The 18,717-nt window shown below is 42.1% G+C and overlaps 1 protein-coding gene across 1 annotated transcript in view; it reads left to right on the top strand.

Moving 5' to 3' along the window:
* The window catches only part of LOC109449920 (guanine nucleotide-binding protein subunit alpha-14), a 157,000-nt gene that overhangs the window by 129,113 nt on the left and 9,170 nt on the right, over nt 1-18,717 (top strand). The window contains exon 3 of the mRNA XM_019736652.3: nt 17,856-18,010. Coding sequence (XP_019592211.2) covers nt 17,856-18,010 — 155 coding nt within the window. The remainder of the gene's footprint in view (nt 1-17,855; nt 18,011-18,717) is intronic.

An 18,717-nucleotide genomic window follows, 5' to 3' on the forward strand; every position in this document is an offset into this window, starting at 1 on the left:
GTGGGTCATGGCTGAGAGAAGACAATATGGACCAGCAGTTGCCTCTCCTCCACAATCCCATCTAGAGAAAGCCCAGGACATACACCCTGAAGATTGAAGGGTGGGTCTGACTTCGTTCACTTAGCATAATACCTTCTAGGTCCATCCATGTTGTCGCAAATGGCAAGATTTCATTATTTTTTATGGCTGACTAATAGTTCGTTGTATATATGTACCACATCTTTTTTACCTATTCTTCTGTCAGTGGACACTTAGGTTGCTTTCATTTCTTGACTATTGTGAATAATGCTGCATTGAACATAGGGCTGCATACATCTTTTTGAATTGATGTTTTGGGTTTCTTCAGACATAGTCAATAATACTGTAATAACTATGTATGGTGTCAGATGGGTAATAGACTTATTGGGGTGATCACTTTGTAACTTATACAGATGTTCAATCACTATGTTGTATACCTCAAACTAATATAATATTGTATGTCAACTATAATTGAAAACAATCTAAATTATTTAAAAAACAGATTGCAGGGTGGGGGTGTGCTGGACTAGCCTCCTGCGAAGCCAAGGATAAGGGAGCCCTTGGGAACCTGAGGTGCCCTGTTCTCTTAATGATGCTCCCAGGCACACATGCCTGTGGATTCTCATTGCAAACAGAAAACAACAACAAAAAATGCATCCAGGATTAAAACCACCATTTCAAAAGCACATCATTAAAGCAAGCTGTGACCGAAATATTTGTTGTGATGTACTGAAGAGTTTTTCAAGCAATTGAAAAGAATGGAAAAAGTGAAACACACACACACACACACACACACACACAGAGAGAGTGTAAAGAAAGCAAAAAACCTTGAGCAAGGAATGTTGTTGGATGATTCTCTGGAAGTTGTGTGGCAATTTTTTATCTTCAGGAAGATAAGCTGCAATGTGGAAGGCGAACTACTGCAGCATCCTTGGAGCATGATTTTAAAAGTTTAAAATGTGGTGAGGTGGGGGTGAGGGTGTCTATAGGCCAGATGGACGGCGCATTTGAAATGAGAGGCATGCCGTGAGAAACACAGGCAACTGAAACATGGTGTTAAATTCGGTGCAAAGAGTAGGACAACCTCACGCAGCTGCTTGTATGCAAGGGAAAGCAGCTGCCTGCTGGGGGCTTAGTCACACTCTGGAAGGGCCTTGCCTGTCAGTTACGCAGAGCTGGCTATTAGAGCATCCAGGAAGTGATATGGACAGCGGAGGGACATGGGCAATTGGGCTCATTTCCCTTACCAATCATTTGCTTTATGACTAGTGGAAGCAACTTAATACTTCTTGCCAATTTTTATATACTTCAAAGGACATGCCAATAAAATTTGAATTTACAGGCCACTGTCCTCCAAGTGGTTCTACTAGCCTTAAAAGTCATAGTAAACAATAAAGATATGCCTTTCACTAAACTCTAACTCTCACTCTCTCACTCTCTCTCTCAAAGTGAGAATGTCTGGGACCTTACCCAGACATTATGAACAATGAAATGAATGGACTTCAAGATAAAATCCAGACCACGTGATTTGTACTGAACCTTTACACGTGTGAGGTGTAAGGCAAGGACCATGGAGAGTCTTGCTTGTTATCAGTGAACTTGCAATCAGGGAAGTTGTCACTAGGTGGCGCCATGAGTCATAGTGGTGTGAACCACATGGCCCTGCGCTCCCCAGTCACTACTATTTATGGGCCTACGTAAGTATATGAACTAATTAGCGATGCTTACTATTCTATAAACATCACACTGATGTTGATATTTATAGAAATCACCAACAGCAATTATTAACTGACTTTAAGAACTGTATATTATATAAATGATATCATTTAGAAGAAGGATTAAAGAACACATGGCCTGGCATCAATGGTGTGCCTTCGGACGTGTATTTCAAACTCTGGTTTCTCATATTCTGTTTTAAGAACACCTTTTACTCCTCAGTTGCATGGTGTATACCTGAAAGTCTGTATGGAAACAGTCACGTTGTGCTTGGGGCTTGGTATCAGATGGTCTGTTATACCTGTTTGCAATCCACCATGGCAAAGTTGACTTATTTCTAAGCCCTTCTTTTATCTCTGAAGGCCCCTTTCCTCCTTTCTTTGGAAAAGGAGCTGGCTATTGAATTCTATATTCCAAAGAACTTCATTTTAAGTTGTAGAAGAGCAGTTGGCAGGCAAAGTGTGCAGAAAACAATTCTTCTGGCCCTCGTGTATGATGATATCTTTGTAGTCTGGAGGGTTTCACAGGCAACCATCATCCCACTCCTTCCTCCTTTTAAAATGCAAATTCTTTAAAACCAGTTGAGCCTGGTGGTTAACTGTATGGACTCTGGGGTCATGCACACCTGGGGCTTGCATGGCGGCTCCTCCACTACTACCCCCTCTCTCTAAGCCTCAGTTTCCTCATCTATTAAATCAGGGTATTCAAAGCGTATAATTTCATGTGGTTGTTGTAAATGATCAAATGAAATAATGTTTATGCAAGGTAGTCACAGAATAGTGGCTCAGTTTATACTAGCAACTGTTATTTTGTTAGTTTGTATTTATGCCCTATTTCTTGGAAGTTACTTATAAAAATACCTACCTTAAAAAAAAGCCCAGTGCCAGAAAAATTTTGAATTAAGATAAAAGAGTGAGGCAGGGGCGAAAGTAGAACACAGTTATTGTAGGACATGAGTACTCATAAACTTCTACTGAGTTACTTGGGCCTAGCTACATACAGTCATGTGCTGTTTAACCACGGTGATATGCTCTGAGATGTGTTGTTAAGTGATTCCATCACTGTGTGAGCATCAGAGGGCACTTACACAAACCTAGATAATATAGCCTATTACACACCTAGGTTGTATGGTATATAGCCTATTGCCCCTAGGCTACAAACATGTATAACATGTCACTGTACTGAATACTATAGGCAATTGTAACACAATGGCATTTATATACCTAAGCATAGAAAAAGTACATTAAAAATATGGTATAAAAAATAGTACCCCTGTATAGGGCACTTACTATGAATGGAGCTGGCAGGATTGGAAGTTGCGTTGGGTGAGTCAGGGAGTGACTGGTGAGTGAATGTGAAGACTTAAAACATTGTACACTAGTGTGGACTTTATAAACACTGCACACATAGGCTACATGAAATTTCTAAAACAACATGAGATTAAATCAAGCACAAGGGAAATGATGCAATCAAGAGACTCAGTGAACATGGGATGTATGAAGCTGCTCCCGTGTGATACAGCGTACTGTTGTAGCCCACACTTATAATTAGTAAGAGTATACCCTAAAATAATGATAAGAAGTGTAGTAGAGTAACTACATAAACCAGTAGCATAGTTGTTTACTATTATCAAGTATTATGTACTGCGTATTGTTGTACGTGCTAACATTCATATAGCTGACAACACAGTAGATTTATTTGCATTAGCATCATCACGAACATGAGTAATGTACTGTGCTATGATGTTATGACAGATACAATGTCACTAGGCAATAGGAATGTTTCAGCTCCCTTATAGTATGGTATATGCGGTCTGTCATTGATCAACACTTTGTTATGTGGTGTATGGCTGTATTTGTTTCTGAACTCTCCACTAGCTAATGTGAAAAGAAAATCAGGTTCATTTATATGATTCCTGTAGACCACCAGGCAAAACCTACTCTGTCAGAGAAGCATAATTGTTTTTCATTTTTAATTCCAAAATTATTTCTTATGTGGGGCATCATATAACAAATGCTAAATAATATTAAAGACAATAACCCCAATAACAGCCGTATATGAACTATCAGAGGCTCTCCTTTATTATAAGCCAAGGGAAAAGTGAAAGGTAGTTATGCTTCCAGAATTATGAATAAGACCATGTGGTAGGCAGAATTCCAAGATGGCCCCCAAGACTCACGCCCCCTGGTATACATGCCCCACATAAGCCCCTCCCCTTGAGTGTGGGCAGGACCATGATGGACGTCACTCCCATGATTAGATTACATGATAAGGCAAAGGTGAAAGGATTTTCCAGATGTAAGTAAAGTCCCTAATCGGTTGAGTTTAAGTTAATTATTCTGTCTGGCCTGACCTAATCAACCCTTTGAAGAAAACCTAGAGGGAGGGAGATTCTCTTGCTAGTCTTGAAGAAGCAGTTGCCGTATCGTGACAGGGGCACGTGGCTAGGGACTGGGGACAGTCTTTAGGAGACAAGCATAACTTTCAGGAGACAGCCGACAAGAAAGTTAGGACCTCAGTCCTACAATCACAAGGAACTGAATTCTACCAACAATCTGAAGGAGCTTGGAAGAGAATGCTGAGTTCCAGATGAGTGTAGCCCAGCAAACACCTTGATTCTGGTCTTATGTGACCCTGAGCAGAGAACTCAGTCACACCATGTCTGGGCTTCTGACCTACAGAAACTGAGATAATAAAGGAAGGTTGTTTTAAAATGCTAAGTTTATGGCAGTTTGTTACACAGCAATGGGAAACTAATACAGATAATATGGGTGACGTCCACAGCCTTTGAATCGATTCAGAAATAAAGCCTAGAACATCTAGGGCATTTCCCGAACTAAATTTAATATATTAGATTGGTGCAAAAGTAATTGTGGTTTAAAAAGTTAAAAATAGTTGCAAAAACCGCAATTACTTTTGCACCAACCTAATAACATGAATACAGGGAGATGTTATTAGATGTGCCATGAGGAAAGGAAACCTTTTATTGCAGACCATGCCTGTTTACATTAGAGAAAAGGTGCTCGGTTCTATTGATAAGCAAGGAGTCAGGTTTTTTGCTGTAATGAACGGAAATAAGCTGGGTAACTCATGCAGAAGAAGAGAGTTTATGGAAAGGCTAGAGCTGAAGTCATGGAATCAAAGAGAAGGCTGAAGAAACAATCTCAGACCGGACAGGAACCTGGAAACTCCTGGCGTCTCACTACCAAGAAAAACCCTTATGGCTCCATTGCCATCAAAATGAAAGAATTTCCTTGGTTCTTTTCCCATCCCCCCTGTTATCACATAACTCTGCTTGGGGTTCACAGTCTCAGCAAAGTGTGAGCAGCCTGGCATTTAGCCACAGGTGAGAGGACACCTGAATTAACAGACTTGCCAAGATCCACAAGATAGTCCCTCAAGGCCAGTTGTAACCAGAAGGAGGGAGAATGGGGGTGGACCACCCAAAAGCAAAAAGGGTCCACAAAACTAGGATGGGCTTGTAAATTTGGGGTATTAATCTGAGCATGTCTCCTCTTCATTGGAGTGATAGAGGAAAGGGGAAATCACTCTTATAAGGAAAGGTGAAGAATTGGGAGCCCCTAAACTCCAAAACTTCAGGAAAGAGGACTGAGGAAGTAGAGATGGAATATGGGGTGGCGGGGGAGGGGGGGAACGTGTGGAACTGCTGAGATGTTGGAAGGCAGGGAAATGTGACCATTCCTTGTGAAACCCAAGATTTTGAACAGATTGGATGTTCTATGTGAGGGACAGAGAGGCGGAGCTTTGTGCCTGTGCAAATGAGAATAGATACTGAACCATGAAGGTTTAACCCCAGGGAATTAGCAGAAATTACAGCAGAGCTGACTTTCACAAGCTATGAAATCGGCTGGGGTCTGAGCCAGTAAGACCCTATGAGAAAATGGGGCCTCAGCTGCCACTTAAGCTACTTGAGTTTGGCAAGTAGTGTATCCTAAATCCCCTCTTTGGAAGCTCATAATAAAATGAGCATATTATTAAAGGTTGTGTGCTCTGTTTGGGCATGACTACTTAATTTTGTTCTGTTTGTCATGGTTGCTATGGGCTTATTACGGCTGTTTGCTCAGTTCAGTAAGTTATTGCTAAATGCTGCATTTATTGAGGGAGCCCTGTTATAGTTCCAGGGTTTATTTTCTGTAGTCCCTATGTTCATTCTCATTCTAAGCGAGTGAATGTTTAAGAATTTGGTGTGCACACTTATACTTTTCATGAACTGATGCATCCTGTTAACACAACTTGCTCCTTGATTTAACATATTTTATCAGGATTGACTAAATGTAAAGATCTTCATATAGCACTTATTTATTCATTCAAACAATACTGATGTGCCAGCTCCCATTCTAGGCACTTGGGGCACATCAGTGAAGAAAAGAGACTCAGATCCCTGTCCTCTCAGTGTGCATGCCTTGTGCACATGCGCGCACACACACACACACACACACACGTGCACACACATACACACACAAAGGACAGGGGGCTTTTCCTGCTCCTGGGACCCAGGCTCAAGACTATTCTGGGTTGGCCCTAAAATCATCAGCACAATCAATGTGTCAGCCCATCTCTTTCCTATGTCTTACATGTCTGCAAAATAACCAGGAAGATAGCATCGCAGGCAGTTACTTACACACAGACGCACACACTTACACACACACAACTTCTGAGAAGTCCTACAGTTTAAAAAAACTTGGGTGACTGTTTCAGACCTGTCCTAAACTTATTTGGACAAGGAACTATTTTTTTCATTATACTTAAAACATTTTGTAGTCGTGTTTTATGTAGTATAGCACTCTGGGAAATGCTGACAAAGGCATAGCTGAACTATGTGTACTTCAGAAAAAAAAATCCACAAATATCATTTGTTTCAGTCTTTGGTAAGAGTCAGACAGCAGAGAGATTACTGATAAATTCTCTGCCATGGTCTGGGGTGCAGATATTCTTTGTTGCCACCTAAAGGGAAACTCATATGCTTCACTTGTCCAATAGGTAGGTGACTTTAGTGACTCCTGAGGCCTTGTCTGAGGCTGACTAGGTATCGATCCCACAGCTGCTGACAGGAAAAGGATATTTCTAAGGGATTCTGTATCAAACAGTGTTACAATCAGATATGCACTGGTCTTTTACTGTATTGTGACTCTCTTAAGTCAGGCTCTGTGGATTTATATCTGCCTCGTCAGGGACCCAGTATGACCTAGCAAGTAGTAAGCACACAACCCTCTCTATTAGACTCTGGGGACTTTAAGAGACCACGTCCAGTTCTTTACACAAATATCTAGTGCCCCCCACGTAGATGTGCTCAGATGATTTCTCAGTCAGGATTATTTTGACAAGGAGTATGAAACTTGGTTAAATATTTGTACAGCTTTGAAGTGCTTGAGTAAAGAGGCACTTTGCACTAATCCCAACACATTTCCTTACCCAGTTACTGCAAAGAACCTCACTTTATTGTATGGAAGCATGGCTGAGTGCCTTTGCAGCATCGTGGCACACTCCATCTGAGATGGGATAACCTGAGGTCCAGACCCCTCAGGGTTACTGATGAATGTGTGATGAGAGAGGGAAAACAATTTGGGGTGATACCATCCTTTGGGGGTAACTGCCTGTGATGCTGTCTTCCTAGTTACTTTGAGGGTACGTAAGACACAGGAGAGAGATGGGCTGACACATTGGTTGTGTTGACGATTTTAGGGCCAATCCAGAATAGTCTTGACCCTGGGTCTCAGGAGCAGAAACAGCCCTTTGTCCTTTGTGGTTCTGTGCTATGTGCTTCTTGTACTTCAATGATGGCAATGCCTTATATCTGCAGCTGGGTATAATTCATTCATCCTCCCTTGGAAAGCGTCATGATTGCTTTGGGAGCCTCCAGGAAGAGCAGTTATGGTGGATGTGTTTTCCTTTATACTTTGAAAGAAAGGTGTCCACCAGACAAACTGTTTCTAAAGCCTAATAATGAAAGAATATATTCTTCAGCACTATAGAATGCTAATGGTGAAAAGATCATCCCCATCCCCCCACCTCGTTTTACCAATGAGGGAACTGAGGTGGGAGGGGCTGAATGATTTCTCCAAACCTCCTTATTGGTGGATGAGCTGAAATGATATCCTGAGTTTCCTCAGGCCTGAAGGAGCTTCTCTCTTTCTCAATAAGGCTCATCCCAGCTTCTGGAGCTTAAGAACACTAGAGAGTACTTCAGCACTGCAGCTGGGGGGCCATTTTAAACAGCATAATCACCAAGAAAAAGCACAAAAATGCCAAAAACATAGCACTAAGTAGACTGTGAAAAGGACACTTGTTTATAGCATGAGAGCTGAAATGAGAAAGCAGAGCCTCTTCTTGTCCCACCTCAGCTGGCCATGTGGGCATCAGGCAATTCAAAATTTTGGCTGCTCTGTGAATGACCATACATGGCTGTGAACACACTGTGAGTTTTGATTTTGGGGTTACAAATACATTTTAGTTAGTAAATGAATTTGCAAACACGGAATCCATCAATAATGAAGACCAACTTTATGTCTTATTTCGAGGTGGCACATACACACCAGGCAATTAAGGAGGCACAGGGAAGCGAATGAGGGCTGCCATCTCTTGGGAGTTTCCTGAGTACCGGGCACCCTGCTGAGCACCTTATATTTGCTGGGCTGACCACACGGCCCGGTGAACCAAAACATTTAGAGAGAAGAGTGCCTCCTCTTGCCTTGGTGTATCCCCATCTTATAAACCAAGACTTGACCCATGAGCATGAAGAATCCTGGGTGGGGCTAGAAAGGGCAGTTCATTTAGTCTGAACAGCTGGGAACCAGAATTCCAGAGTCCCCAAATCCTGCCATCCCTGGGACAAATGCAGGGAAGATGGAAGGAGTCACGGAATACCAAATGTCCCTCTGCCCCACCCCAGCTTCCAGTCTGTCCAGAACCACTAAATCCTACTGATTTTCCATGTTCTCTGCTGTTTCCAATGTTCATGTTTAGTTAGGTAGAAGGGGGTGTCTTAGTCACTGAGGCACACACATGGAATTTCTGTTATTAAGCCTGAGCCTAAGATGGACTTTAATGAGAGAGGCATCCAGATAAAGCTCTGGCTCAGTGCCATTGGAAGAACTTTATTTCTCAATGTTTGTCCTTCATCTCAGCCTTGGATGTACCTGCCTGGCGGGTGTACTGAACTAACTCTTGAATCTAGCATTTCCTTGTCTTTGCATTTGTGTGGATTGAAAACCTATTTTACAGGAGTGGATGGGAGGATTTTTGGAGTTGCCTTAAATCGTCTCTCTGTACTCCAGTGGCATCTCTAGAACGTTGACAGTGCCCCAGGAAGAGTATAGGGACCTTCCACCTTCCCCAGGGCCAGCTTGTGGTCTTGGATTTCAGGGCCTCTGGAAACATCTGGTCTTGGTTCCCACCTGGTGACACAGCACAGACTTTATAAAAATAATGTAATATTACATCTGAGGAAACAGGGATATAATAAAATGGCCTGCTTAAGGAAGTAATGAAGGAAAATAGAAATGGGAACATTCTCAAAATTTTGTGAAAAGGAGTCTGAATCAGAAATAATTCCAGCTTTTCCCACTGGGTGGTGCTTTTATTTAATTTTACTATAGGCTTCCAGTCTCAGGGCAGGTCCGCAATCCAAGTCAGTTCTGGGCATTGCCCTTTGAAAATTCTGAAGAGTTGGGGAGATTTACTGGTGAAATGTTCGTGCTTTTTACACTAATTGAATATGTTTCTTAGAGGATTCTTTTCCCTGCTCTGTATGCTTGTTACCATCATTCCTGTAAAGACGAATACTTGAGCACAAAGTTTTTCTCGTAGCCTCAGTTTCATACCTAGTGTTGTGCCTGGCAAAGAGCGGGTGCTTCGTGATTATATTCCCACTGATTGAGTGAATGAAGGAGTTAAGGTTACAGCAGTGCTCTACTTGGATGCACTTAATTAGAAATTAACCATCTATACCAGGTCTCGGCTAACGCTTTCTGTCAAGGGTCAGAGTAAGTATTCTAGGCTTTGTGGACCATACAGGCTCCATTGCAACAACAGGACGCTGCCACTATAGTGGTGAAATCAGCCGGACAGTATGGCAGAGTGTGGCTGTGTTCCGATTAAACTTCATTTACAAAGAGGAGCAGTATGCTAGATTTGGCCCATGGCTGTAGTTTACTCTGATCTATACAAAAGCACACACAGGCACCATACACACCTTAGAGGTCACTGTATTGAAGAGAAGAGACTTTGAGAATCTGTGAATGGCAGAGGCAATGCTAGGTATTCACAAATCCTGCTTCACTTTCCACCTGAGCACAGGAAGACCACATTTCCCAGCTTCCTTTGCACTCAGATGGCGCCTTATGACTAGTTGTGCCCAATGAACTGTATGTTCAGAAATTAAGTCCACCATGTTCAGACCTGGAGGGTAAAACATCCAGCCTACTGCTCCATGCTCTCCTCCTTCATCTGCTGAGTGCAGATAATCCAGTGCAGGACTCCAGGGCCCTGGGAGTTGGCAAAGCCACTTGATGGGGAGCCTGGGTCTCTGGATAACTGTATGGAGCAGAGTCCTCTCCACCTCCACCCTCAGCTCATATTGACCAAGAAGGAGTGTAAAATAAACCTGTGTGTGTTGTTAAAGCACTGAAATTTGGGGGTCGTTAGCCTACCCTCTCTAATAATACCATGTTTGGGCTCAGATAAGGATAAAGAAAAGAAACTAAAACATAAGAGCTCAGAGCCCTTCTCTCCACAGCTGTCTGCCTCCTGCCTGGTAAATCCATGGTTTTTGATTAGAGAGAAGGGGAATGAGGAGATTTGGGTGCTCACGCTCTTAGAAAGTGTGTGTATAGGAAGTGGCAGTGCAGTTTGGGTGTGAGAAACTGGAACCTTGAGGGGGGAACCCCTGGGAGGTAGGATGTGGGAGACAAAAAATGAGACCGGAGATAAGTGCTTTTTAATAAAATTATACGTGAAACACACTAACCCTTGTACCCAAGTGTGGTCTGGTACCTTCAGTACAATGGTTCATCTCTGTGCTGGTTAAAATGGGTTACATTGAGCTAGCTTAGGACCCCCCCATCCTAACATTGTTCGTGTGTGTGTGTGTGTGTGTGTGTGTGTGTGTAAAGTAAAACATGATAGCCTCTATAATAAGTCACCAAAATTTCGGTGGCTTAGCAAAATACTTCCCAGTCACATCTGATTCCCCAATCGCTTTCAAATTTCTCTTGTGTGAGAAGATGGATATTAGAGAAGATGGTAGTCATTTCACAATATATGTAAATCAAACCATCACTCTGTATGCCTTAAATTTATATAGTGATGCATGTCAATTATTTCAATAAGACGGGGAGGGGGGAAATAAAATAAAAACTAAAATGTGAAAAAGAAATTCCCTATATGTAAAAAACAAAAGAAAAGTTTCTTTTATCTCAAACCCTAACCCAGAAGTATACGACAGGGAAGGAAGTTCTGGGAAATGTCATTACAGCTTAGCCAAGTTGACACAGTTCAAGGCCACAGGTTCCATCTCTCAATTGCATTATTAACACTCAGTGTGGCTGCAGATGTTTGTGCCAAAGTAATTTATTGCAGGAGCCTTTGGAAAGAATCTTTTTAGTGAAACCTACTTAGGTTTTGACTGACAGGAAAAGATAAAGTAACTTGGCCTTTCATGCCAACACTTGGTGGCCAGTGAATTCTGTTACTTATTTTTGTTGGAGAAAAGATGAGGAGGACACATATTGGAGTAGAAATAAAGATTTTGTTTTTTGAATCTTGGATTTGGTTAGAAAAGCTTACTTTCCTTGAGTATAGTGGAAGATTGCCTTTCTACAAGGAGAAATCTCATAGCTTTAGACCAGCGATCGAATATTTAAATGTCTGCATAATGAGTGGGGTGGGCTGGTGTCATGGTGGCCAATGGTGTGCCCCTAAAGAATCTGGAATCTCATCAAAAGAAGCTGGAAACCTTAATAATGAAACCTTAAGTAAATGGTCGCTTTTGTAAATATTCTATTAATAGATGTATTTGCAAACAGTAAATATTCTATAGTTATTTTGAATCTAGGGCTCTACGTGTGTCCATAAGGTCCAATTTGTTGATTATGAGGTTTGAATTGTCTATATCGCCACTGAATTTTGTGTTTCTTTATTCTGTCAGTTATGAGAGAGGTAGGTTAACATTTCCTGCAAGATGAAGATTTGTCTATTTTGCTATTTAGATCTAAGAAATCTTGCTCTCTATATTTTGAGCCTATGTTATTAACTGCATAGAACTTTAGAACTAAGATGTCTTTCTGAACCTTTTTGTCATTTGAATTATCCCCATCTCTAGTTATTTTAACCTTAAAGTCTACTGTTTTCAGCTTTATTGAGGTATTATTGATAAATAAACCTTCAAGTCTACTTTTATGTTAATAGAGAGATTCCAGCTTCCTTTGGGTTAGGGTTTGCATGGTATATCTTTTTCTATCTTTTTAGTTGTTGCCTTTTTTTTTTGACGTTGTCTTTTTAAGCTTGGTTATTTTTGTTGGTGTGCCAGACACACATGACACAGTAATTTGAGGGTGAGGAAGATGTTATCGTCCAAACTCCAAAAGGGAATTTCCTTTTCTTCTGCCAGGTATCTGGGGATATTCAATTCTGAAATTATAATGATTTCAAGATGAGTTGCAACCCCCAAAGGGCTGCTCTTTGGTATCCCAACCCAGAGCCAGAGGGCTTCCCAGGGGCTTTTGCTCTTGCTAACCCTTACACTTCAATCCCTGTCACCTTAGCCCCATGATGTTGACAGAGGAGCTACCCTACCTCCCACTGCCCCTTCCAGAATAAGCAGACCCCAGAGAGAAAGGCTTCCCAAGTGCTGGGTTCAACTCCTTGCATACCATTTTTTCCTATATTCTGGCCCACCAATTATTTACTTTTTCATTAGTTTTCTTATATTTTATGAAAATATTATGTCCACCATTTCTAGCTGTCCTTAGTGGGAGAGTTGATCCAAATTTCCTAGTTTTTCTTTACCAGAAGCAGAAGTTCCTCATTCTTTTCTGGAGAAAAAGCTCCTTTCTCTAGTATAGTTGACTGGCATTTTTCTTTTTAATATTGAAGATGCCTTAAAAGCTGATGTTCATGGAGCACTGTAATTTTTGTTTATAATTTTTGTTTAATAGGATAGGTAGTGTAATTCTAGATCTTGATGTAGATGTTAAAGTAAGTAGGGGTGATTGTATAAAATTCAGAAATACTATGTTACAGGGAACTTTCATTTTCAATCACAGGTTTCATTTTAACCTCACTTGTTTTCACAAAACTTGTGAGGTTCATAGGTATTACGTATGACAGTAGATACTTGACATATTGTTAAATTAGGTTTTTATCATCTAGAATATGATAATGAATGTAGATTTTAATGAAAATGCTTAAATATCTGATGCAAGAACAAGAACTCTGGCTCCCTGACTAAGGGAAGAATCTTCCCCAGTCAGTGAGAAAGTCAGTCTTGGAGAAAAGCTCTGGGCCGTGTAGTCCTGGGTGGTTAATGGTGTAGAGGGCTTTCAGGGCCAGGATCTGCTGGAGAACTGGGCTGCCCACTGGGCTCTGGATTCCAGCCAGATGGGCTTGCTGGGCTCGACAGGGTCTGTCACCCAGGCAGCCGAGGATCCATGTGTGAAACCAGCAAGGTGCCACTTCATGAGCAGCTCCTTTCACTGTCACCCTGGGACTTTCTGAGTGAAGCATACATGTAGGACATCTGTTTTCCGTGTTTCTCCTTCAGAGCAGTGAAAATGGTGGGGTTTTTTTGAGAAAGGAAAAGAGGAAAAGCCAGCTATGAGTTCTGTGTTTGAGAAAACTGGTCAGGTTTCTGTATCTGCTGAATTTGCTCCTGCAATATTTACTCCTTGGTGGTTTTTGTTTCTTTTCAATACAATATGCTCCTCTGGCATAGGACTGTCCCTTGAACGGCAGACCCATTTTACTCACCTGCTTCCTGGACATCTCTACTTAGATGGCAGCCACCTCAGACTCAGCATGTCGCCTCCCCAAGTCACAGCATTTCCAAAAGCTGTACCTCTTCCAGCTTTTCTTCCCCTCTTTCCCTGAGATGAAGAAGCCAGTCTTAAATGACACAAAACTGTTCCTACTTCGCGTCAGGGCCCCCTGCTCTTAGAAGGTGGCACCGTAGAGTTAGTTTGAACAGCTTCTCAAAATGCTCATGCTCCTGTGTATGAAACTATTTAGATAAGCTAGAGAAAAATATGCACAATGCCCCACTTTTTGTAACACACAGACATTGTTAACAGCTTACAGTAAGTCCTCACTTGATGGTGTCCTTAGGTTCCGTGACTTCAAGCGAAACTACATATAACAAAACCAGTTTTACTATAGGTTAATTCGTGTAAACAAGAGTGAAGTTCCTGTGGCATCTCATCAACTTTCCAACGAAATGATGTTTAAGAACATTATTCGAGGGCCTGCTATATAGTCATTCATATCGTATTTCGATAAAATTTATATAAAAAAACAGGTCGCTCTCTTCTTCGTTCCTCCCTACCCTTCATAGTATTTGTCCCCGGAATGTTCGCTGGGGATGGCTGTGCCATCTAGCAGCCATCCTCATGATGACGTGTGACTAAAGAGCATATCCTTGTCAGGCCATTCTTGACCAGAGTGACAGAAGTGACTTCTCTGACTGCAGAAACTTTCAGATAAAGGGAGACTAAATAGACAACTAAATGCATTATGTGACCCTTGATTGGGCAGGTAAAGGACATTAATAGGATAAATGGCAAATTTTGGATGAGGTCTGAAGATTAGATTATAATAGTGTGTCAGTGTTAATTTCCAGATTTTGATCTTTGTACTGTGATTATATAAGCGAATGTCCTTGTTTTTTAGGAAATCACATTGAAAACTTTAGAGATAAAGAGGCATAGTATCTGCAACTCCCTCTCAAATACTTTGAGAAAAGTGTGTGTGTGTGTGTGTGTGTGTGTGTGCGCGCGTGCATACACTTGGAAGGAGAGGGGATGAATGATAAATCAAGGTAGTAAACTGTTAATATTTGGGCAATCTTGAAAGGCACAGAAGAACTCTTATACTATTTTCCCCACACTTTCACAAGTCTTAAATTATTTCAAAATCAGAAGTTTAAGAAAATGATCTTGACAGGTGGGAGAGCTACTAACCAGGAGACCTCTAAACTTGGAATACTTGAGTTCAGTCTGATCCAAACCCGTTCTACTGTTGGGTTTCCAAGGAGCCTGAGTTCCCCTCTTCCATCAAGCCAGATTCCCTACGAAGTCCTCTCACTTGGCTGAACAGACAAAATGTCTTTCTCTCCTGGCTGAGCTCCCCTGGTTACCTGAAAGTTTAGGTCTATGTCTTTCCCCAAATTCCATGCCCCAGCAGCCTACGTAGAAGGCTGCATTCCTCTGTGATATTTCACTGGGATCCACTTTTTCTAATGCCTGGAAGAGCCAGATGCTGGGTTTACCCATTGCAACATGTGTCAGTCAGGATGGAGCAGGTTATGCTGCAGTAACAAACTGCCACCGAAGTTCAGCTTACACAATAAAAATTGATTTCTCACTCATGCTACATATGTAATATCGTGTATTAGGAGGTCTCTCTGCTCATTAAAGAGCTAGTGAGTCAGTTACCACATTCCCTTTCACCTGCTGTGGTGATTGTCATGAGACAAAATTCAGCCTCCATCAGCCAGGCTTCCTGAGTGACTCAAGTTTCTTCCTAAAAGAGACAAATGTTGCTTCCACATTTCATGCACCATGGAGTACAATCCTACATAGTATTTGTGAGGAGAAGAGGCAGAAATATTTGTAACATCCCTGGCGATTCTCACAGTGCTACCTCTTAGCAGTTAAGCTGAATTTAATAGTTACATTTAGGAGAGCAGAATAAGAAGCAGGCACCTAAAACGCAAAGATGCTGGCTTCCACCAGAGGCAGAGAGAGGAAGACAGATTGGCCAAGCGTCACCGGAGCATTTCCTCCTCTGAGAGACTTTCCTATCCTCTAGCTCCTTGTGCAAACACCATGACCAGAGGCTTCTATCCTGCCCTAGCATCTTTTGCTGTTATTTCCTTGTGATTTTTCTTTCAGGTACATTTTTATGAGTGGTGCACATGTTTATTGGAACCCTGCATCAATAGATGGGTACCTGTTATTTGCCAGACACTGTGCTAGGTTCTGGGATATAAGGACCAATAAGACATTGGCTCTGCCCTCACGGCATTTCCTAACTTGTCAGGAAGACAGAGAGGAAAGCACATACTTTAAATTTAGAGGGTAGAGCTAAGCACAGGGGGAGAAGAGACCATCTGATCCCTTTGGGAGAAGGGAGGGTGCTGAGAAGAGGGGAGGAAGTGGGAGACAGCCCTTCTGCTCCATATAAATACTGCCCAGGTTCTCCATTTATCATTCTCTCTGGCTGAATAGGACACAATACAAAATGTGCTAGTGGGCAGGTTAGAAATCATAGTTTAAGGGCTATCAATGTGTCCTGTTTTGCAAACAAGAAATATTTATTAGTCATCTGTTACAATAATAAGACTAATTCTACTTACACTTGGGTTCTTCTGAAAATCACTGTCTCCTTTTACCCATGAGGATGCTGAGGCAGGTGACTTGTTAGGGTTCTTAAAGGTCCTAACTGCACTAATTCGAACTCAGGGCCCCGATTACCCTTCCAGGGTACTTCCCACTAACCCGTTCTACCTTGATCTTGTTTCAGAATCTACCTGCCTGAGCATCCTGCAGTCTAGGGGAAGAGTTTTTATCCACTCTTGTGATGGATGTGGGGCAAAGTTATGGTGATGTCATCACAGCCCTTGGTTGTGCTGGAGGCAGGTGAATCTAGGAGATCTCCCTGTTCTCTGGCTCCCTGTTGGACTGTTAAGAGAATGAGCAATGCAAGTAAGAGCAACTTTTCAGGGGGTACCACATATACTCGAGGACATCACAGCTGCCAAATGGATGCTGTGCTGACTCACAGCTGCCAGTGAATAGCCAGCTCTGCATGATGTAGCTGCTGTGACGTGTGGCAAGATGGCAGAGCGAAGAAGGGGCTGGGCTTCTGTCTTTCTCGGCAGGATTCTCGTCTGCTGCAACTTGCAGCCAAGGATAGGATGCTGAGTCTGTGGGATCAGCACATGGACACGTTGTGGATACAGACCAACCTTATCATTTTTATTTGCTAAGGTTTGGAAAGATTTCTGGTCTTGTGCTAGCCTTCCGTTGATTAAATGAGATAATGGATGTAGAATCCTTGGCACATACTAAGTGGGTAATAGATAGTAACTGTGATAATAGTAATAATTGCAGTAATAATGATCCTAATTACTGCAATAATAGGGCAATAGCATTAGTGCAATAATTATTTAATAATGATGGTAATATAAATAACAGTATAGCAAGCAGTGGCATGCGGGTAGGGTTGTAATGGAAGTGGTTCTCCCAGTGGGAGTTTTATCAGTGACACAGGATAATAAAAATAATAGTGTATTAGAACTCTATGTACTTTCTGCTCGGTTTTGCTGTAAATCTAAAACTGCTCTAAAAAAGTAATTAATTTTTTTTTTTTAATGAAGGAAAGAGGAAAAAGAAAGCAGACGGGCGATTAGTTGGTGTTACTATTGTTTTTCAATCCTCTAAAGACAATGCACTCCCTTATTGCTTCCACCCACTTCTGCTTTCTCCCCCTTGGTATCTCACTGACAATAATAACTGGTTATTTTTAAATTGCTCCATTAGCTATGCAGAGATTCAAACGATAGCATATTAACGAGGAAGAAAAGTTTCTTAGTACTATGATGGTCATTCCAGTGTTCCTCTAGTCACGAGTGGGTGTTGAATGCTGGTGAAACTGGCCCCTGAGTACTGCTGGGGCCGAAAGCCACAGGTGTTGGGTTCAGGAGTTCTCTCCACTGAGTTACACAGACACATCGTCTCCACTCAACGTGGCTGCAGCTGAGGGGACCACCTACCACATCCCAGCTCCTAGCGAGATCGTCCCTGATCCACGAACCAGGGCAAGTCTTATCACCAATGGGTTGGCTTCCTTTCCTTTGCCTAATGAAAGGTTCTCTTTCCTTTGAGTAGGAAAATGCTCAGCTAATCAGAGAAGTGGAAGTAGACAAGGTCTGTGCGCTCCCTAGGGATCAGGCAGAAGCCATCAAGCAGCTCTGGCTGGACCCAGGCATCCAGGAGTGTTACGACAGGAGGAGGGAATACCAGCTGTCAGACTCTGCCAAATAGTGAGTACAGAGCCCTGGGCGTGGCTGCCCAAAGGGCTTTCAGTCCAGCATGCTACGTGTACTTCAAAGCATGTGTAGGGGCTGCTTCTAGCTCAGCAACAAGACTACCTCCCTTCCGCTCGTCTGTTTCCTCTCTTACTTCTTGGTGTGTCTCTTCCCACCTCCTAAAACCTTCAGTCCCCTTCTGTATCGCAGATCTCTACTTGCTTTACCTGCCTTTCCTCATCATGCCCTAAACCTCCTTCCCTTTCAATTAGAGTCTAAATCAAAGGTGGGGTTCTCTTGGTGGAACTGATTTCATTTGGGGTACTGAAATGATCTGATTTAAATAAGAACTATATCAGCTTCTGGCTTCCATTTTCCTCCTCTCCCTATCCCTCTGTCTTCTGGTTTCCTGATCAGTAGATGCCAGGTTCAACTACTCTAAAATCTAAAATCAGAGTTCAGGCTGCAATGCACTAGGCCCTCCAAAGGCCGGTCTTGTGCTGCCCTCTAGTGGCCCAGCACACAAGATGCTCAGTCCCGGAGCCCTTTGTTTACCAACAACTTGCAAAGGCCTATACACTGTATTTTGGATCTCTAAAGCTCTAGTTTTAAATAAGTTATCTTCAGGGTAAAAGAAATAAAATGGTTCTGCATGCAAACTATCCCAGTGAGATCACAGAATTTCATATACTTAAGAATTTCCTGAGGCAATTCCTCTGTCA

This window comes from Rhinolophus sinicus, chromosome 16, assembly GCF_057876585.1.
Source record: "Rhinolophus sinicus isolate RSI-liver-muscle chromosome 16, RSI-T2T, whole genome shotgun sequence".
NCBI lineage: Eukaryota > Metazoa > Chordata > Mammalia > Chiroptera > Rhinolophidae > Rhinolophus > Rhinolophus sinicus.